Genomic DNA, 22,442 nt, shown 5'->3' with positions numbered 1-22,442 from the left:
TTACTTTGTGCGGTAGTACGTTGCCTCAGCACTTCTTTTGCACACGCAGTGTCCTGTGGGACTTGGAAAGAGGCCAGAAAGTCGTGACATTCGAGGCCCACGAAGGAGACGTCATAAGTCTGTCGTTGAACCCCGACAAAACGACCTTCGTTACCGGATCCGTGGACAACACTGCACGGGTAACGCATACGGCGACTTCGAAATTATTGCTCAGCGGTTATGAACTGCACAGGAAAGTAATTCAGCTACCTGCAGGTAAAAGTCGTTTTAGTCACTTCTCTTCCACGTCCCCCTATTGTTAATTGATGCTGATCGAATCGGTTCGTTACAACGAGCCCACTTTATCATCCTGTAATAAGGTAATCGGTTCATTGGCTTCACTACGGTAAAATGCTCCACTGCTCTCATTAAAGCTCCGTCAACGTCAGTAACATGCCCTTTACGAGCGTGTCTGCGACAAAGCCCTGACACACACGCGCGCCAACCACATTAGATTCTCGCCTTCGTCTCGCAAATCATTCCGAAACAATCGTAAGCGCCAGCTTTGCGACATCAGCATAAAGCACACGTGTTCAATAGCACCCAGTTTATTTATTTATTTATTTATTTACTTATTTATTTCTTTATTTATTTATTTATTTATTTACCCTCAGGGCCTTTCGGCATTAGAGAGAGGAGTGAGTTATACAAGAAATAAGGAGGAAATATATTACCAGCTTATACACAATATATGCCAATGCTGGCTGAAAGTACGATAAGTACAGTGATAGAACACGACATATAAAAGTAACATTAAAAAAGAAAACACTAACAGTAGTTCGTACAAATGTTTGCTATATTTACAGTGTTAGCTAGTGCTTTTCAAAAATTATCATTCTTATTAATGGAAATAATATCAGAAGGAAGTTCATTCCAATATTTTGACGTATGTGGCAAATTGAGTGTAAGAAACATGTCGTGTTACATGCACCAATTCTAACTTTATGCTGATGATCAGTACGGTGAGATAAGTAATATGGGTGCGACAGGAATTTCGGATGATGAGTAGGGTGGTGACACAGCTTATGAAAAGATGAAAAGCGGAAATTGTTCGATGTGTCGCTAGCGGTTGAAGACCCAAACTCGATTTCATTGAAGATACGCTCGCAGCACGGTTGTAGTTCCAAAGAGCAAAACGAGTTGCGTTGTTTCAGATCAGTTCAAGGGAATGTATTAGGTTTTCGTGAAAGTGGTCCCATATAGCTGCAGCACATTCTAATTTTGGCCGTACAGGGTTTTATAAAGTAGTAATTTTGAAGGATAGGGAGCGCGAGAAAAGTTACGGCGTAAGTATCCGAGCAAGCGGTTGGCTTGGTTAATTATAAATCCAACTGGATGATTCCACGTTTAGATGTTATTTGCACGCCTAAGTTCTTACATGAACTTGTCGATTCTAAAGCAACGTTATTCAAGTAGTACACAGGCAGGTTATCGTTAGATCGGAATTAAGTTGATTAAGTACTTCCGATTGTGCGCCTTGAAGAATCTTCTAGTCTGGTGCTTTCAGAAAATTGTTCAGGTCTTTCGCGGCCAATAACAGTATATTAGATGAACGGCCACGCTAACTTAAAATCATCACATGGAGCACATCACCCCGTGGTTAGCAAAATTGTAGGCATGACAAGTTTGTTCGCACTCGCACGGGCTTGCAATGACAATATCGCCTTGTTCGATGCAGCTCTGGGACATCCGCGAGAAGGAATGCCGCCAGACGTTCCGCGAGCACGAAGCAGACGTGAGTTCAGTTTGTGTAAGTACACACCACCCGTCATCTTGGGTTCCGGACTATTATCCAACAAACCTGTGGCCAATACGGGTTGCTGCTCTCCAGCGGTTTTCAGCCCTTTCAAGACATATAAACGACGTTGCCTGTTGCCCCGGTGTTGGATATGCACGCCATATATGCGTGTATAGCTACGGTCAGGAGCAAACGCTTCATGTGAAAAGACACTGTGAGCAGCCTAATTTAGGGACACGAAAGCATTATAAGCAGACGCTCAGTCTGCCTCATTCGCCAACAATTTGAAGCGAATAGCCGAATATATGGCCCGTTATGCACTTCATTTTCGTCTGTGTCGGTTATGGCTCATGCTATTGACTTCGAGTTCGAACCATTGCACCGCATTCGGGACAAGCTAATCGCACTGCCTGCGGGAATCGCCCAATGAGGAGTCGTTAAAGAGAACCTCATCGGGTTTGACCATTGGAAACAGACGTACACGCTGCGCAGATCACGCGATGACGATCGCGTCTGCAAAAGAACACTGACATAGCCACGAAGATGGCTTAAAAATTAAGCCGCATTGCACGCTCTAAGCCATTCGCGTCGGCAACGAAATGACTGCGTGCACACGAATGGCGCTTCCAACTCCATGACATCCAAGACTTTGCGGCGCGAGCAGGCGACGACGCCCGATCTCGGAGGCGATGCCCGGTCACACGCATGGCGCCTGCAGCGCACAAATAGCCAGCACTAGAGCGAACAACTTAGGTATTCCTGTGAAAATGTTCATCGCGCAGCAGCAGCAGCGCTTCTGGAAGAAAAAGGAAAAGTCGCAGTTTCACACGAAAGACTGGGCATTGATAGCGATAGCAGTAAAATATTAGGCAACTAAACAAAGTAAGCTTTGTAATGTTATGGGCCATATAAATTGCAGTGAGCATTCGCTCAAGACTTACAGTAACAGGCACGGTGTCACGCGCGCACAGGCAAACATGAACATATTTTGAAATAACTTAAATTCTGGGGTTTTATATGCCAAAACCACGATCTGATTATGAGGCGCACGCCGTAGTGGGGGACTCCCGATTCATATCCACCTCCTGGGGTTCTTTAACGTGCCTGCAATGCTCGGGACACGGGCGTTTTTGCATTCCGCCCGCATTGAAATGCGGTCACCGTGGCCGGGTTTTTTATCCCGCGACATCGTACTTATCAGTGCAACACCTTAGCCGCTAAGCCACCGCGTTAGGTTGGCGGAGACACATGTGTAATGACAAAAGAGAAGGTTTTGTTCTCTCGGCTTCGATATGGGAGAAGGCTGGCAGCCCCTGAGGGGCTTTACTTTAAGTACATCTGCTATAACACCATTTCAAGGCATAATGCTCACGAACAGCTGTCGAGGCACATCAGAATTCCAGGCTTGTAAGGTCACGTGATACATGTCGCCCGTTAATTTGTTCTCTATTTTTGCATGTATGTGAAGCATCCAAATGCATTCCAGCTATTCCCACAGAAACATGCACACAATGTGTGACAACTATACACAGTAATCATTACGATTATCCGGATTCGCATGAATTTCGCCGAAGGCGAAGTGCAAGCGGAAGCAGTTTCATCACGGCAGCAAGCGATTCATTCGAAACCTTGGCACGCAGTTCCACACGGGAGGCAACGTGTTCGCGACGGCTTCCGAAGACAAGTCGTGCCGGCTGTTCGACGTGCGCAGCGACCAGCAGCTAAGCCGTTACCAGAACCCGCGCGAGTCGTCCGCCTTCACGAGCTGCGGGCTGTCGCTATCCGGAAGGCTGCTCTTCGCAGGCGCCGACGACCACGACGTCCACGTTTGGGACACGCTGTCCACGCGTAGAGTCGGTGAGCAACACTTTGCGGTCGCCATGGTGTTAGTCCAGATATTGAACATCCAGAAACGAGCAACTACCTTTATATAAGTGGTCTGCTTCAGCCCTTCTAGTATATTTATTTGTATATGTAAAAAAAGGCTCAGATATGCTGCACTATCGCGAAATCTGTGACGGCCACACTTACGACACGATGCCACGAATATGGCGCGAAATACAAAAAAAGAAACGTTTACTTTCTTCGAGTAGAATCCTTTTTGAATCAGGTAAACGTAATACGTATTCCGAAACTTGAAACATTTTATAGCAGTCTAACGTGCTCTCGTTTAGTGTACTTTTAACAATATAATGACATAATTAGAAAGTCTATCTATTACTTAATGAAGAAATGACAGTGCATGTTGCGCCCACAATGAATATCAGCATACTCATTCCTTGTATCCAGTAAACTTCAACAATAGGACTATACTATTGCGGTTTACTGGATAGAGGAACTTGGAAAATCCACGATTCCCAGCCCAGCGCCGTCGCGGTAATACTTGCAAATGGAGCTTACTTTCAGGATAATTAGACATCGCATCTTGTATTTTAATGAGTGCAAGTGTACCGGATTTTACAGCGAAGCTGTACATGGCTCAGAACCGGGGTTCGCGGCGTCTGCGAGCAGGAATTATCATCAGCAATTGCTAGAGCGTCGTCGTCTTCTTCGTTGGCGCCTTCGGCGCAACCACGCGAATGCGTTCGTGCCACTGCTCGCGCGTTCGCCGTCACCGTCGTCTTCCTCTCCTTCCACAGCTGGTTTCTTTGTGCGATAAACTATCATCATCACCAGTGGTCTTTCGAGTGCGGCTGACGTCACGGCTCTATAGATGAACGGCGTAATTGATCGTAGGTTCGTTCCGCCGGTGCAATAGGTGGGCCGCGCCTCTTCGGGACTGCAGAAGAACAACGCGCGTGTGAAGAGCGACGGAAGGAGCAGCGACGTGAGTGTGATCGTCGACGGCGTGCGGACGCTAATGCGTCGGCCGACTAGCGTGCGAGCGACACGGCACGTAAGCAACTAGCGAGAACCAAAGAAGCATACCGTGAGCCAGAGAATGGCGCGAAGCGCCTTCTGCGTCAAGGGTTCGACGTGAATGAGTTCAAAGGCGCAGACGCGAGGTTCCAAAGAGACTTCCTTGACCGTCACTTCGGCTCTATACCTGCAATGCCTGTGACAGACTATGGTTCGATAACGACCGTCGTCGCAATGGGGAGGTCGCGTTTGCGGGGCTATGAGCCATTGTCCTACGTGACGGACACATTTGATAATAGAAGTGATACGCGAATGTGTGTGCGTACTTATATCATCACGATGAGATCGGGACGATAAATACAGTGAACTCTCACTTGAGTGAACTTCAAGGGACCGAAAGAAATAGTTCACTTAACTGAAAGTTCACTAAACTGAATATTCACTAGACCAACATAAGACATGGCATACAGAGTCAAAAGTTTGAAGTGGAATTCATGGAGCAAAAGACATGGCATCCATAGTGTTAGAAATGTTCGCTAATTTGAAATATTGACTGTTCCGAAATTCGTTTAAGTGAAACATTTTTGCCTAGAATCTATAAGAAAACTGCCGGGGATTTTTAAAAAGTTCGTTATTCTGAAATATTCGGTAAACCGACGTTCGTACAACTGAGTTTACTTATGTTCAAAATTCTGTGCCATCTATGTGTCGTGCGCTAAACAGCTTCGCTGGTCATCCGTGCAGAGTGGAATGGCTCATGAATTTGTACATATCAACAAGTACAAGGTTCATGACAGTTATAATGCTGCCTTTCTCACTTAGAAAAAAAAATCTGTAATCTTCTTCTGCACTTGTACTTTTAAAGCACAGGAAGTAACAAAACTGTCCAAATAGTCAATGTTTTTGTACACTTCTTCTGGCACAGCTTGCTGTTGAGACACAAAGTCTCTCAACTTTCCAATGTACCCTACAACCTCAGCTAGAGTTATAGGGCTTGAAACTGGCTCGGTGATGTTACTTTGTTCATGGCCTCCGAGATTACATGCTTGCTCGTTCTGTGCTGGCAATCTCGCAGGCCATGCCTCGTTGCCGTTCCTTTTCCGCGCCGCCGCTTTGCCTTAGGGGCGCTGTAGCGCCAGCGACGTTACATTGCCGATCGTAAAAATAACGTAAAAATAAGCTTTGGTCCTCTGAGCGAGTTCGCTAATTTGAAATATTGACTGTTCCGAAATTCGTTTAAGTCAAACATTTTTGCCTAGAATCTATGAGAAAACTGCCGGGGATTTTTAAAAAGTTCGTTATTCTGAAATATTCGGTAAACCGACGTTCGTACAACTGAGTTTACTTATGTTCAAAATTCTGTGCCATCTATGTGTCGTGCGCTAAACAGCTTCGCTGGTCATCCGTGCAGAGTGGAATGGCTCATGAATTTTGTTTAATTAGAGAGAGGGTAAAGACAAGCTGGTGGATCCCACGTTTTTAGACAGATCCATTGCATGTACACTATTATTAAACTAGTATTATAGTAAATTAGGGTGTTTTGACGCTTGCCAGCATATATTTTTTATTGGGGAGAGGGTTTAGCGGGCGTGGATTTCCATTTAAAGCAATAAAAGTAAAAAAATTCCATGATGTCATATCAGTGCTCCATTAAGTTAAGCGGTATGAGCAGATTACACGCTTGTGCAATACCAAAGCGGTCACTCTTACCGTGCGAACAGATTTTCAAAGCAAGACGCAGAAACGAAGGACGCGATGCGACGTCGCCCTCGGGTTCCCGCAACAGCCGGCCGTGACGTCATCGATTTTAATTGCTCTTTGTTTACATATGCATTCTTGTGTTCTTACACGCTCTCCTCTGTAATAGCTATGGTATTGTGGGTACAATAAAATCCAATTGTGTTCACTCGAGTCTAATCAGTTTGTTGGTAAAGGAGCACTACACTGGATAGTTAAGAAAAAAGAGTGAACTAAGCAAGTTTCGAGAACTTGCCTATAGTTAGCAAGTTTCGAGTTCGTTGCAAGTAAGTCAAGTTTCAAGAACTTGTTCAATCTGACTTGGGCGAAACGGCCTAAGTACGATTAGGAAAAAAATACTTTGAAACCTATGACGACACTTTGACGTAGTGTGACTGACGTTTAGGCGCTAAACTAGAACAGAGGAAGCTTGGCCTTAAAGAAGAAACTTTATTAAATAAAATGGGCCGGCAGTTTATGTTGTGACCTCAGGTGGCGGCTCGAAGTCCTTGGACTCGGGCGGCATCCTCGGCTTGCCGGACGGCCCAGAGCTGCTCTTCCAACTCCGAACTTTTGAGAGCCGCCTCCCATCGGCGGCGCCGCCGATGGAGAAGGTCCCCGGCGGCCCTCCGCAGCTGCGGCGGCGTCGGGAAGAAGAGAGCTCGAGGCTTTACTCTGGTAACGGCCGCGGTTATGGACGCGTCGCCGAACGGAGGTGGTTTCAGTACCATTGTTGCCAGCCCATTCCCAAAGCATGTGTCGCGGCGTTGCTCTCTGTCCGCGCGCGTTACACGCATCAGTTGGGTATAAACCCGGATAGCAGTGATGTAAGACGGCGGGGCTAGGGTAAGCGTGTGTTTGGAGCAAGCGTAAGGTGGCCTAAAAGAAAAATTATATTTCCGTCCCGAATCCCCGATATGATGATTATGAGGTTCGCCGAAGTGAGGGACTCCGGATTAATTTTGAGCACCTTGGGTTCTTTTTTGTGCACCCAATGCACGGAACACGGTCGTTTTTGCATCTAGCTATCGGGATGCCGCAGTTGGGGTCGAACCCGCGACCTCGTGCTCAGAGGCGCGATACGCCATAGCTATACCGAGCTACAGTGGCGGGTCCTGGCTTTTTTTCTCTGCTAGTAATCAACCCTCTTCTGCCAAATGAGTGAAAATTCGGTTTTCAGAGACTCCCTTAATTCCCTGTCTAGACTAATGTAGCGTTGCTCTTCGTGGTACATCGTGACTGTTCCGCCGTCGTTACTTTGTCTTGTTACTCCCGTCGTGGTTCCATCGTCATCGTTTATGCTGTCGTCAATATGTAGTCGTCACTCAGCGGTCACTTTGTCTTGGTCATGCCATGGTCCTCATACAGGCTTTCACGGTTACATCGTCGTCGTTACACCTTCGCCACTGTCCTTGTCACTCCCGCGTGGTTCCATCCCCATGGTTACGCCGTCGTCACTTCGTCGTTGCCATGCCGTGGTCCTCCCGCCTTCGTGATTACGTCACAATCATTCCGTCGTCGTCAGTTTGTCCTCGTCACTCCCGTCGTGATTACGTGGTCATTCCACCGTCTGTCTGTCATCACTTCGTCGTAGTCATGTGGTCCTCTGTCGCCGCCACTCAGTCTTCAACATGTCGTGCTCCTTCTGTCGTTACCATGCCATCGTACCATCATCATTCCACCGTCGCCATTGCACCCTAGTATGATCGTGCAGTCAGTCATGCCATCGTGTTCACTCATATATATATATATATATATATATATATATATATATATATATATATATATATATATAAATCGTTGGCATCCCATCTACTCATTACCGGGAGCAAGTCGGCAACAGAGGTACACAAGTTGGCGACAAAAGGCGTATTGGGTGCGAGCATTTAAACATATGCGCCTCATGTTACACATGCCTGACCACGTTACGTTTACATAACATTTACCAGATGGGCAAATGTTACCGAAAGCTTCGCTGAACACCTATTTCCACGAAAGCGCGAGATCCACTTTTTTTTTTTTTTTGGTTCAATCTATGGCTGTCACACCTACGCGTTACTTTTGCGCACAGTCGGTACCCACCCAGCCAGAATGGTAACGTCATTCTAAAACGCTCGCGTTAAGCTAAGCAAAAGTATATAGGGGGCTATGGGCTAGGCCATAGCATCAATTACTGCGAACGGCATACACGAGTGTACTACCCGCGTGTTTGATGCAGGTAACCTGTCCGGCCACGAGAACAAGGTGACGTCTCTCACCGTCAGTCCCGACGGTGTGGTGGTGGTGACTGGCTCATGGGACTCCAGCGTCCGAGTGTGGGGCTGACCGGCAGCGTCACTCAACAAAGCTATCTGTTCACACAACGTCACCAGAAAGTGCAGTGTACGCGTACGTTCGTACAGATTTTTACTCTGGATGTTTTAATACGGTCTCGAGTCTTGCGACACTAAGCTCGCCGGCACTCTTTGCAGGCTCGTGCCTGGCCCTACTACTATGTACCTCGTTCTACGTGGCGGTGGGGCGTTAAAAGAAATTATTGCGACCATAAGCAACAAACTTGCCTCCACATGGGATTTCCGAGCGCCGTCAGCCGCAGAACGCATTGCAGCTGTGCAGTTCAATGCGGGGCAGCCGATACAGCACTAGCTCGATATCGTCAAATGTACAAAGCGCCGGCGATCGGGCTACTACGTTACGAAAGTTAGGTTCAAGCTATTTCCGGCGTGCCGTGGACGCATCCATTTTGAACGCAATGCGAGCGGAGATAATGACCCAAACGGGTACCATGGCCTATTTGAACCAGTAACCGGGATCACATACTTCCTTGAGCAAAAATAAAGGAACCAGGGATGATGCATAAAGCCGGTCTTCACCTATGAATGAAACTTCAGAACTGCAGCCCTAAGTTGCACTGCGAACTTTCCGGCACACTTTTCGGCGAGCATGTGGACCACATACTCTTGCCCACGAATGCACACCGTGGTCACTTCCCAAAGTGAAATGGATGCAGCAATGTCGAGTACGTTGTGTTGTTGCGGCGCGGTGCATTTAAAATGATGCGCGGGAACACTTCAGTCATCCAGTGCTACCAGCCCTTCAGTTTTTCCCTTAATGTAACTAAGTTCCATGGATTTGCAGTTTTCTTTAGAATACGGTTGTTCACTGTGCTAATAAACTTGCTTGTGCAGATCAACTAAGCAATTACAGTTCAAATTTATTACCAAGCTCGTTTTCGTTTTTTACCAAATGAAGTGCAAGCTTTCGCTGTAGAAGAGTTCTCCTTTAACAAATTTTCTACATATAGTTTTTCTTAACCAAGAACTAAAATCCCTATACCTACTGAAATTTCCCTAGGGATGCCAGCACTTCTGTCATCCCTGAAATATGTACCACGCAGCCAAGGACCAGATATGGAACGCGAACATGTTTGAGACGCTTTATTAAGTGTGTGAAAAGCAACTTTCGCCAAAGATCGCAGCTAGTGAGATGTGCGACACGGCGAGCTGGTGTTTTGTACGTAAAGACAAACAGCTTTATTGGACAAGTTAAATAACATACACAAGGAAACTGGTTTCACAAACAAGACTGAAAGCTACATACTGAAATAAGACACACAGGCTGACCAGGTGTCCCAATCAAACACCCAAGAACGTCTTTCCAGCCCATCCCAACATCGTATTTATACCCCTCCCTTTTTGCGTCCACATGTATGTGATGGTTTGTCAAACGACGACTTGTAAGGGTCATTCCAAACCCTCGTCCCATTTGTGTGGCTGGTGAAAAAAACGCTTTATTCTTTTGAGTCCCTGGAGAGAGAAAGGAAAATAACAGAAAACATAAAAGGCGCAGAGGGAGCTTCTCTTGCTTGCCCGCTGTACCCGGAACAAGCAGGAGTAAGAAAACCGGACGCGGCAGCGCACGGAATATTGAGGGCCTAGCGAAACCTCGGTAACTGCCGGGAAACAGTTTCAGGAGCGTGGCCCTTTTATCTTCGTCACTCATTCCTCTACTGCGAGCGTGGCTTTGTGCACAAAATCGCGACGGCGCGGCGGGAAGGTGAAATCGTCTGTATAGGGAAGGTCGAGAAGACTCGACTACCTTTGGGGGCATCAAGCGCTCGCCCTGTTTCCTCAACGGTGCCTTTGCAAAGGCAACCGCGTTCGGAGCACTTGCGCTTGCGAGCAACAATAAGATCCGACAAAAAGTCCTTCGGAGAGAAAAAAGCACGCCCACGTGGACTTTTAAAACAAATCCGTGGTGCACCTGCACCACAAAAGCACCGCTCCCCAAGTGGCGCTGCTGGCGGAGTTTACACGAGCGCTCAGTTACCACAGCAACATGTCGCTTCGTTACCAGGTCAACGCAGGCAGCAGAGAGCAGTTCCACCACACTCCGTACGCAAAGAAATGGCTCCGTGGGAGAGCGAGCATGAGAGACTTGGGCAATGACCGGAGTCTCTTTCTTTAATCACTTGCTTGGTCTCCCCAGTTATCCACTTCATTGTACGCGCACAGACATACGAAGATACATAACCGCTTGTATGCATTATCTATACAAAATCAGGGGGGGCAATTTGTTCGCTCTTTATACATTCCCAGCGCTCGTGTGCGGCAAAGGCTAAGTTACGGGGAAAAAAAAAAACAAGACATGCAACCAAAGGATAAAAAACTGAAATCGGCACCCCACTGCTGGACTAAAAACGTGGAAAAGAAGAGCCGCGGAACGACCTAAGTGTGGCACCGAGCTTTATCAGCCGCCGCTTGTGAATTCACTGCTCGCATGTACAAACAATATTTCCGTGCGCACATATGTTCACTCCCACAAGGTCCAGCATTGAGGCACGACGGAAGAACAAGTTGTCGGCTAGCGCTAGAAAAGGGGGGAAAAAAATTAATGCGGCCGGCAACAGCCGTACTTTTGTCTTTTCCGTGTTGTACCCCCTAACCTGGTCAGAACTTTGACTATCTTGTCCGATCCAACTTGAAAAACTGACAGCTCCCCTGCAGCCTCCGTCGCACGCGCACGTCTCCTACAAACCGCAGTGAGGGAGGAGTGCCAATGTCTATCTTGCAGGATGATGTGCCGGTCTCCTCCTCCTTTCGCAACCACGCGATGAAAAAAAGAACAACCAGCGTGTCAGCACTGTCGTCGTCTCTCAAAGTATGGCAGTTGTGGCGCCCAGGAGGCGGGAATGACGGGGTGGACCCGACCGCCTCCCTGGCAATGTCCTATAGTTGTCTGCGTGTGTGTGTGGCATGTATTTGTATATATATATAATATATATATATTATGTGTATTTATATATATATACGAGCGACGACGCAGAAGTGTCTGCAAGTATACATATTTATAATATATGTATAGGTTCTCGTTTTCTCAAAATCCTTGTCTGGAGAAGACTGCCGCTGCGCTTTGTTTAAAACAGTAGCTCCCTTGGGGGGAGGGCGGGCACTAAACCCTCTTCCCTATGACTTTTGTGTTCCCCCCACTCACGGCATGTATAATAATACTCCTTTGATAGCACAACACAACAGGAAAAAAATATAAAAAAATAAGAATATACAGGGCATAGAATGTTAAATAGTGTTAATGTGAAGAGGAGCAAACACAAATAATAAAGACGCAGCGTTAACACCAGCAGCATGAGCGCTGTACACACATCTCACAGTCCAGTCTCCCTCTCGAGCACCAGTGGCAAACAGCGGGGCAGGCAGAAAGCCACACGGCACCATCTGCACTTTGACGTGACGCGCTTGGGGCAGGCAGGCAGTGCTGGAGGATGGGCAGACACCACAGCATAAACGACACAGACCGTGATTTGTACAGTGTCGAGCTTTTTGACGGCCGTAAATGAAGGGTTGGTGATCTGGGCGCAGTGAATGAGCTGGGGCTCGTGCCCAAACACTGTCCCTCCCACCACCACCACATGCAGGGAATGCCTCAGTGCCAAATAATGTCTGTTGATCCCAACTTTTTCCAGATAACGCCGGCCCGCCAGCAATGGTGGCATGGCAGAGTGCAGACGCGCCCTAGGTGCCCGAGAAGAGAAGCGCGAGAGGCAGTGCACACACTTTTCAACTCCAATGTCCAGCTCACAGTGCAACAACCAAGAATCTATCACTGACAGGTATGAGAGGAACAAAAAAAAAGCGAAAGAAAAGCAGGCCAGAGACAGTGAGAGAAACGAGTCATGAGGCAGTTTCATACGCACAAAGCAGGTGCATGTGCATTCAGAAAGCCTGCTTGCTTGGCTTGGCACGCCCTGCTGCACTCTGTGCATCCCGTGCACAGTGGATGCCCGAGTAAAAGCTGGTCTGGTTCAGGCTGTGCGCAGGCACATACAGAACACTTGCATGTGCCTGTGGCAACATACTGGGCCGCGAAAACACACACCCTTGTTGCCAAAGGACCGACACGTGCCAGGCTGGCGACGCGCGAGACTACTACCCTAAGCGCAGAGGACAACGCACACACTGGCATCCCCTCTGCAAGAGGAACCGAAATGAATGCAATTGAAAAAAATAACGGGAGGGCCAGAGAGAGAGAAGACTAAAACAGAGTCGAAGCACGATGTAAAAACTGCACGACAGTTCAGATGCAAACGGCAGCGGTCATCGCACAAGTCTGCACACACACATGCGCGCACGTTCACGGCATCACCACACAATTTTTGTCCAGTTGTTTGTCGCCGTGATGGGCGTAGAGAAGTAAAAACTGAAGTTTCAGAGAAAGGTGGTGGTGGTGCTCGGGAGGGAGCCACAGGAGACAGCAGTATAGGTGGGGTGTGGCAGGTGGAAAGCTTGGCTTGGGGGTTCTGATGAAAGCTCAGCGCAAGGGTGTGTGTGTGTGTGTGTTGTGCGCGTCTTAGGAAAAAGGGGAGCAGGCTGAAAGGGCCAGAGAAAAAGTAAGGGGAAAAACCGGGTCGCCGAGGGAAAAAGGCAGCGCGCGACATGCCCAGGTGCTGCGAAAAAGTGATGACCTAGAAAAAGGCAGAAGACAGCACCCCGGCACGCAGGCTTGAAAAAGATTCGAGAGTACACACAGCTGTCAGCTTCTAAGCGTAGGCCGTCTGTGAGCCTCACCTCACACACCAGTCACGCAGCACACACTGTACAGATGAGCGCACAGAAATGTTGGAGGCAGAAGAAAAAAATGAAGCAGGCAATAAGATGCAGCAAGAGACTGCTTAGTAGACAGAACGAAGAAAAAAAAACACCTGCCAGCCCAACCTATCGCACATAGACATGCTTTCTGGGAAAGACCACTGTCTCTTGCCAGGGGCTGGCTGACAACCTCAGTTACCTGTCCAGTCTAAACAGCAAACACAACAGAACAAACAACACAGATCCAAGCCATCTATTTCAAGGTGCAGGGCATGCCCAACAGAAGAGGAGGCTCAGCACCCAATCAAATGTTTATACAAAGCTATGTACAATGTGGAAGGAAACAAATGCCTTCAAGAACAATCGCTTTGGAGGCTAAAAAAAACCAAACGAGGAAGACTCAGCAATGACAACGCAAAGTCAACAATGCCTTCGCACATATATATATATTCTTTTTTTCAGTCTTCCTACCAGACTTTTCACACTGGCAGCTCTTTTGTAACGCAAACTGGCTGCATTTGAACTTCCGGCAGCCCCCCAGAGAAGCTCCAAACGAAGGCACCAAATAAGAACAAATTTAAGCCGAGTAATCAATTGTGGACAAAAACAATTTAAGATAAACTGAACAGGGAATAGTGTAAAAACTCGCAACTCCCACCAAAGTCAAGGTGTTGAAGGTTGGGGGTGGAAGGCAGAGGGGGGGGGGGAGGGGAGAGAAAAAAAGTATGCAGACAGGGGTTCCACACGAAACCCTGCGTTTCTCTGTGCTTGAGCACGCACGAGACAGATGCTCACACACCTGTGACTAGAGACTTGACAAAAACTGGCGTGCCCAACAAGAAGGGGAAAAAAAAAATCCCAAACTCGCTCTCTCCTTCCATCCACATTCTCGAAAAACTACGGAAGAGACTGATCTCTCCGTGTCGGCAAGCACTACTGTACTCGGTAATAAAACAGCCGCAGGGGTTCTGGGAGGCTGATCAGACATTGCGATTCGCTTAGTCGACTCGGAGTCTAGAGCCTAGTACCCCACGACGCAGAACACATTCACACCACTCACACGCAGCAGCATATTTTGTTCCATTGACGCTGTTCATTCATACGTTGCACGCACATACACACACACACACACACACTCGTTTCGCATGCGCACAATTCAAAAATGGAGGGGGGAGGCCTTGGCCCACTCCCAGATGCCAGTCCAGGGAGGATGGCACCACAAGGACCGAGAAAGAGAAACTAAGATGGCCAGAGTTCCAAGTAACCACTCCCCACCAGTCAGGGGCAGGAGAAAGAAGAGAAGGCATCTCTCTCTCTCTTTTTTTTTTCTTTAAAAAAAGAAAAGGACATGTCCCAGGTAGGAGGGGGAAGCCTTAGGGTGAAGTGAAAACTGTCCACCAATGCTCACGCAGAAATGCCAGACCTAACTGGAAGAGTCACCACTTCGACGTTCCGATGGAAAGAAGGGTGACGAGAGCAGAGACGGAGGGGGAGAGGAAATTGTTTTGAGAAAAAGAAGATGCACGGAGTGCAGTTGTACATGGAAAGGAAGAAAAAGTACAAGAGCTTCTTGGTCCAGTGCAACATGAAGCAGCACACGACTCTCTCTCCCCCCATCCTCCTCTCCCCACCACGAAAGAAGTATAATTACACTGGCTGGTAAATGAAAGAGCCATTACACCTCCCTCCACTCACTGCCTACGAGCATTCCCTCAGTCTCTGTGTGTATGTAAGTGGTGGGAAAAAGCGGTGGTATGGAAATTCTCACGCCAGGTGGGTGCGCAAAGGCAGCAAACGTTGCCCAGAGAACAGCTTCCAGTTGTCCGTGGGAGGAGAGCCCGACCAGTCGACTAAGTTTCTGCACCGACCAAAGAGAAGGCGGCCGAGGGGGAAGTGTGTAGCAAGAGTTGGGCACAGAGAGAGAGAAAGAAAACCAAAACTGGAGTAGTACACCTGGAGCCAGAGAGGTGTGAGTGGGTGAAGGAGAAGGAAGAGCAGCATCCGTAAAAACAGAGCCAGGGAAGAATCAAGTGGAGGGCTGGGGGGGGGGGGAGAGGGGTAATCCAGTCTTCTTTTTCTTCCCCTTTCATCGTCGTCGTCTCCCATCCCTTGGTGCTGCTGCTGCTGTCTTCACCCTAGTTCCATATCTTGAGGAAACTGTCCCAGGAGCCAGTGGCCACTGCCATACCGTCTTCGGTGACGCCCAGGCAGCTCACGCGGTTGTCATGACCAGCCAAGACACCTATACACACCGAATAGAAGAAATGATGCATCAGAACCGGGCCAACCAGAAACTGCAGAGTTTGCAGGCTTTTTCAGTCCCCTTGAAACAAGGCCCCACATTCAGAACTGCATGTGTAATTTCACTCGGAAGGATGTCTCAAACACTAAGCTTTGAAGCCATTTTGACTACTGCGCCCATAAGTTGTCAATGTGTTTAATGATAGCACAGCACCCTTTCGTAGACTACTTACAGTGACCCTGATGTACAGTTCAAACTTGTTTACCGAGAAAGCCTTTTTTGTGCCCATAAGACATTACCAAAAAAAAAAGAAAAAGGAAGAAAAGAAGCATTGGGAGCATCGTTTGATGCATAAAACATGGCTGTCCCTTCCAGCAAACTTACTTGGCAGCAATTAGCAAAATGCACTAACTACCTAGCCTAGCATTTTGCCAGTGTTCTTGCTGAGCGTGTTCAATTTCCATTTGCAGGGTGCTTCAACATGCAACCAGAAACAGAAACAAGCTCCTGTGAACCGAACCGATTATGTGCACCAAACCTATGTGGTTCGGTGGAAGAGATGTGGGGAATGTTTTTGACTGCAAGTTGGCAAAACCTACTTGCAGGCCTCACATTTTTGCACCCTTTGCTGTTTCTACGTCGGCTAGAAGAAAAACTTCAACATTAATGGCTCTTTAGCATCCATCAGCTTTCAGGACAATGCCCAGAGACGAGTATAGTAAACAAAAACTTAAAATGTGCTTTTAATGAATCACAAATAGTTTGGCAGCTGTCGCAGCATGTTTCGCAGGCAAATTAACCTGAGCACTCCATTTAAACAGGTTTCAACCCTATTCCTTTTTGCAACTCTTTCTGAACTAACAGTGCCGAATGATGCCGACACTCACCTGCACGCTCAGCCTTCATAGAGTCCCAAACGTTGCAGTTGAAGTCGTCATAGCCAGCCAAGAGCAAGCGGCCCGACTTGGAGAAGGCCACCGAGGTGATGCCGCAGATGATGTTGTCATGCGAGTACATGGCCAGCTCCTGGTCTGCCCGGATATCAAACAGGCGGCAGGTCGCATCGTCCGACCCCGTCGCAAATGCATAGCCGTTCGGGAAGAACTGAAAGCCCACACCAAGAGAAATCAATTCAAGTTCTGGTATGCTGCACTTCTTTTCCATGGGTAGATGCACACAAGATGTTGGCAGCTTCCATGCGTACAACATGCAGAAGCAATTTATTGCTTTTTTTTAGCTTTCCAAGGGCACCGCCACAATTTGATAATAGGAACAATAATAATTATAACAATTAATGAGCCATTCCACTCTGTGAAGGTGGATGACTAGCAAAGCTGCTGAAAACCACCACAACTGTTGAAGGTGGTATGCAATGCTTTATGGCTTTAGAGTAATGGTAGTAGTGCTATGTTAGAGTAATGGTAGGAATGGGAGTAATCATAAGTTTGACAACACGCCACTGCCCACAGCGGTGCTACAACAACATTGAAATTAGTTGCTAGGCTGGTCATTTTGTATACGAAAGGCTAGGGATGTTACGCCCCATGTCGGAAGCTGGCGTCGCCGCAGCAGCTTGTGCAACAGTAATCAATCAAATGATTGATTGATTGATTTCAAAGAAGTTATGCACTTTGTCGAGTGCTTGTTCCCTCTGCTTTGGGGGGGCATGAGCCACTGAAGACAGTTTTCGACATTCGCTTCCCTTTGATGAGTACTTGTAGCTTCTACCTTATGGGGCTATGAGCCATTGATGATGATAGTTTTAGTTGACGGAAAACAAAATCCACGGAAACCTAGCCATATACAGCTTCGCTGTAATGATCACAATAAGAAGAACTCTAGGCGCTCCTGAGCTTGACAATAGAAACCCACCTTAATGGTTCTATTTTGTGGCTTCTAACTGGTGCCATAAAATGTTTGTAGCCACATTTGTGCATAGATCCCACCAAGTTTCAAACAACATATACAATGATTTCCTAAAGAGTGAGAAATTCATACAACATGCTTGTAGAGCCGCATGAAGCACAAGTGTTTAGAATTGCTGCCAGGTCTATAGGTCCATCAACACTCACGCACAAGGCATTACAGCTACAACTCATTATTTTCATCTCTTACAGCAAAAGAACACCTGAAATGTTACATGGCGTTCACCTTAGAAGACTGAGGAAAACGTGCAAGCTTTGTTGGCCAATGGCGCTTTGCATCCCAAGGCAACACAGGTGCTACAAGAGGTGACATAGCAGAGGCCTCGATTAATATTAGCCAACTAGGATTATTTACAATCATGGTTCCGTGCTCTCCACTTACCTCATAAAATAAGAAATAGAAATGAACTCTCAGGGCTAAATAGTACTACAATTCGAATTTATCTAAAATCTCAGAATTTTGAGGCCCCCCTGCTGTGGTCACTGACCATGCCATTATTATATTTGCGGAAAGCAGTGCAAAAAAGTGAAGATGTTTGTTTTGCCAACAAACTTCTCATTCAGATTCCTCATTCATGCTTCGTGCTTCGTAATATGCAGTGAAATGATAAAAAAAAACTTTAGAATGTTTTGAGCACTAGGAGTGAACAGTGTCATTTTAATGGTGAAAAAGGGTGTTCATTACAGAAAAGCTACTAGAAAAAAATATTCGATGCAGTCAACGCCTGACTTTTTCGAATTCCCAAGAGAGTGCGAAGACGTTCGAAAAATCACATACATGCAGAAAACGCACTATTAATAGGCATTTCTCGGACGGAGAAAGTAAAGGACGGATGATCGGATTTGCGCAACTCTGTCAATGCATCATTGCGGTGGCTGTGAAAAGCATCACTTACAAAAAGAAAAATGCAACAGCGGCTGCCATCAGTGTCGCCGGTGCTATGTTGAGCTGGGTCAATGCTGCCTGTTATTGCCCTAGTGGCACGAAAAAACTGTTGACCCTCTTTTGCATGGTGTTCCCCTCGCAAGCGCTTATGTTCGCTTCAATTTCAGCCAAGGTCACATCATCGCTGTACACTGGTGACAGCATCATAAGTTCTCGCGTCAACTTGGAGCTTGTCAGCTGTGCAGGCACTGACTCTTCATTTTCAATGTCAAAATCATCCGAATCGACCGTCACTTGATGGACGATTTTTTCATAGGTTAACTCCGCACAAAGTTCACGATCTTTTTTGGCAAAACCTTTCAAAAGTTTTCCCATTTGGAATCGCAACGCCAGTAGCACGCAGACTGCCAAACAGAAAGTTCATGGAAGGAGATGTATCACACACACTGTCGTTCTCTCCGGGGGAGTCTGCTATCCAGGTGCCGAGTGTGAAGCCAGCATGACAACAAAAAAGTTGCAAAGAGTCTCTTGTATAACTATCTTCCACAAGTCTGCAAGCATGCTGACAGCAGACCTAAGGACATTGGTGTAACTTTTGCTGCTGCCTGAGCACAGCACCATGCGGTTCAGCATGCGTGACCTGTATAGAAGCTTCAGGATACGGATCAAGCCTTGGTCCATCGGCTGCAGGACTGATATGGTGTTAGGCAACAGAAATCCCACCTGCATAGCCTTCAGGTCTTTGATTTGGCCATACGCAGCACACTTGTCCACAAACAGTAGAACTTTTCGATTCTGCTGTTCGAACCTCCTGCCCAAATTGCGAATATACACTTTGAATAACTGCTGTGTTATCCAGGCCTTCTTGTAGGCCTTGTACTGAACAGGTCGATAGCGCCGCTTTCCCCACACATCTTGAACTTCAGGTCATTGTGATCCTTGAAATTTCTGATCCACCCATCGCTGAATGTGAAGTCCTTGACGGTCATTTGAGGTGCTAAAGCCTCCTCCCTTTTGCTTCAAGACACAACCCGAGACCGGGATTCACTTTGCAATCATAGTATTTAGCCACACGAGGAGCGCTTCCTCAAGCTTTGGGTAAACACCACGACTCGCATTTTCTTTGTGCCCCGGTTAACTTTCTGGCCACTTCCAAGATTTTCAACTTGTTTTTCATGAAATCCCAAACAGTTTGCTTCGAAATTCCGAACTCCTTGCCCCTGTTGGCTTGTGACCAGCCACTTTCAACTTGCTTGATCATGGCATCTTTCTTTTCCATTGTCAGCCAGCCTACAGTAGGAATTTGCGTTCTTCGAAGCCATGGGCAAAGACAACGAAGGCATAGTCGGCGCCATTGCTGTCAGCAGCGAATGCACTCAATGAAAAGCACAGCACCAAACAGCGGGAAGCTTCAAAGTGAACATCACAGAGCGCACCGCAGCACAACACGATGCCATGACCTATCACAACGATAACCAAAAAACGTGTGGTGAAACACATAAGGCTATGGCCATAGCTACGGCTGGCTACAGCTGCCAAGGGATTGACGTGTGAGAGTGCTAGTTTGAGGTTTCAATACAATACGGTGGGCGCAGCTAGCAACGGCTTGCGGATCGGCATGCAAAAGTGGAGGTTGAAGGCTGCGAAATAATCAAAATGGCAGCGATGGATGCTGCTTTGGACCTGCAGTCAGGGGTAAAAAGTTAAAAGAAATTGGATGGTGGAAAGTTTAAACACACAATAGTTCAGCCGTTTTCCTGTACAACTGGCCCTATGAGGTACCTGACAGTGCCGCAAAGTAGTGAATTACTGGATGTGTCCAAATAATCAAGTGTCCGGAAAATCGGACATTGGCTGTATTCAATTTGCTTCTGGCACTATTCCGTTCAGTCTCAAAAATTGCTACAGTGGAAACTTGATTATACATTAGCCGTTAAGGCAACAACATCCATTTTATGACAACGTCGTTTGGTCTTGGCAAAACCCCCATATAAATATCGTATTTACACAATTGTAAGTCGACCCGCTTTTCTTCAAATTTTGAAAATCTGAAGTGGGGGGGTCAACTTACAATCGAAATCAGAACATGGCACTGCCAAAAACGCAAGACCAACCAAATATCAGGGGAGCTACAACATAGTTACAACTTTATGTTTGCTCTATGGCCCTACCTGTAATTTTCCCTATATTGCGCGTTTGTTCACTTTTCGGAAGGGTTTTTCAACAGTCTTTAGTTTTACAGAGCACAACACTCATTGGGGGGTGTCGATAGTTGATGGAAGTGCCGCTGCTCCATTTGCAGCGGCACCCCCAGAACGGCAGCGCTTGCGCAGGGAGTATAGTTCATGGAAGACCCGACACCGCTCACATGTTTCTCTTTCGCTGTAGCTCTTAGTTTGACGCATTCAACTCAACTGCCGGCTACGTGCTACCTCCATACTTCCTCAGTCATAAGTGCTCCAGGCCCACTAAACATTTGGCGCTTGTTCACAGCAACATTCAAGGGAGCTGTCATCCTTTACGCCGAAGAAACAAATCACTGCACAGCGGGCTACAAGTTCGATGTTTCTGTACAGGTGGCGCGATAGTGGCGACTCCAGCGAAGCAAAATTTTCACCAGTGATGGCAAGCGCAGAATTTCCCACGGGCCGAAGTCTGGACGCTTTCCGTAGCGGTAGGCTTAGCTTGTGGCATACGTTGCTGAAATGTGTGATCGGTCCCTGCCAGTGAAGCGCAACATGGTCATGAAACAAGCCCAGACCTTTTACCTTTAAGGACCTGCTCCACTGTGAGTACGAGTGGCTGGCGGCAGAAGACCGCTAACTTACGGCAACCGGACCTGTCAAAAGAGCTGCTCTGACGGCTGCGTGTGGTTGGGTGCATTTGGCATGGGCTGCTGCTCCACAAGATGTCGTGGTGCAGTTGTTTGCCAAATGTGGAATTTCGCTGGACGATGAGCCATGACGATGGCACAAGGGAAGACTAGTAGTCCAGTGATCATGCCAGCTACAAATAAATTATCGTTATGGAATCTGCCCTTGGGTATGCTTTTTTCCCCCCTCTCACACAATATGGGGGGTCAACTTACAGTCGTGTAAATACGGCAATATATGAAACACCTCGATTATACGATGCAATGTTACACCAACCTCGCCTCGTATGACGCCTCTCTGGTATAGTCTCAGAGGGGGAAGGGGGGGGAAGGGGGGGGGAAGAAGAAGAAAAGACAAAGACTAAGCGGATGCAGGCTGGCACATGAACATATTGCAGCCGGCTGATAACGAGCTTCATTCGCGTTGCATTCGAATAGCAAAATTCACAATTTTAGAGCAAATATCCTAAATTTTGTGGTTTTTAGTGTTACGCTGGCAACCTGTCCTGTTACGTTTCAATTCAATCGTAGACAAGTCAACTGAAGTCAAAACTTGTTTTTGGTTGGAATGGACGCCAGTTTCGCTGTACTTGTGTTACGGTTATGGTAGTGCAGAACCCCATGGTCTTTCATGCATTCAATATGGACACCCGCTTCGAGAGAAGATTAATTTTGATGGATGAGGAGGAGGGGAAGCTCCGCCACGGTTGAGTGGCTTGAAGTCTACAATTCGCGGATAGGACCTGCGGGAGGACCTCTTTAAATGCAAGGCCGGTCCGAAGGGCTCTGTGGACCTTGTAGTGGCCTAGTACCATCACCGAATGAAATGGAAGAGTGGCCTCTTAAGAAGTACTTGATGTCAAACAAGCTCGAAGGTGACGCGATCTCGTGCAACTGCTTACGGAGGTAGTCTCATCTCGGCTCTGAACTACTCGAAGTATACGACCCATAGTGCTCGTGGCACTGAAAACGAGCTTGGCACAGCGCTAAAAACACTTGTGGGGGATGCTTTCAGTGCAGAGTAACGTGAAATTTCGTGAA

At 47.3% G+C, this 22,442-nt stretch overlaps 2 protein-coding genes across 3 annotated transcripts in view; one reads left to right on the top strand and one right to left on the bottom strand.

Moving 5' to 3' along the window:
- Positions 1–9,588, top strand: part of LOC142575402 (guanine nucleotide-binding protein subunit beta-2-like) — a 45,525-nt gene extending 35,937 nt beyond the window's left edge. Inside the window, exons 6-9 of one of the 2 annotated variants that reach the window (XM_075684758.1) lie at positions 50–179; positions 1,718–1,789; positions 3,418–3,634; positions 8,592–9,588. In XM_075684758.1, the coding sequence (XP_075540873.1) occupies positions 50–179; positions 1,718–1,789; positions 3,418–3,634; positions 8,592–8,698 (526 nt within the window). In that variant the 3' untranslated portion in view covers positions 8,699–9,588. Of the gene's footprint in view, positions 1–49; positions 256–1,717; positions 1,790–3,417; positions 3,635–8,591 lie in introns of both variants that reach the window. The other variant, XM_075684759.1, reaches the window with a different exon arrangement.
- A 207-nt stretch (positions 9,589–9,795) lies between these two features.
- Positions 9,796–22,442, bottom strand: part of LOC142575401 (guanine nucleotide-binding protein G(I)/G(S)/G(T) subunit beta-1) — a 54,227-nt gene continuing 41,580 nt past the window's right edge. The window contains exons 7-8 of the mRNA XM_075684757.1: positions 16,606–16,822; positions 9,796–15,718 (exon numbers count right to left, since the gene is read on the bottom strand). Of these exons, the coding sequence (XP_075540872.1) occupies positions 15,612–15,718; positions 16,606–16,822 (324 nt within the window). The 3' untranslated portion in view covers positions 9,796–15,611. The remainder of the gene's footprint in view (positions 15,719–16,605; positions 16,823–22,442) is intronic.

The sequence above is a fragment of the Dermacentor variabilis genome, chromosome 3 (genome assembly GCF_050947875.1).
Source record: "Dermacentor variabilis isolate Ectoservices chromosome 3, ASM5094787v1, whole genome shotgun sequence".
NCBI lineage: Eukaryota > Metazoa > Arthropoda > Arachnida > Ixodida > Ixodidae > Dermacentor > Dermacentor variabilis.
Note: the sequence above shows the minus strand (reverse complement) of the source record. Positions and strands in the feature narration are given on the sequence as shown.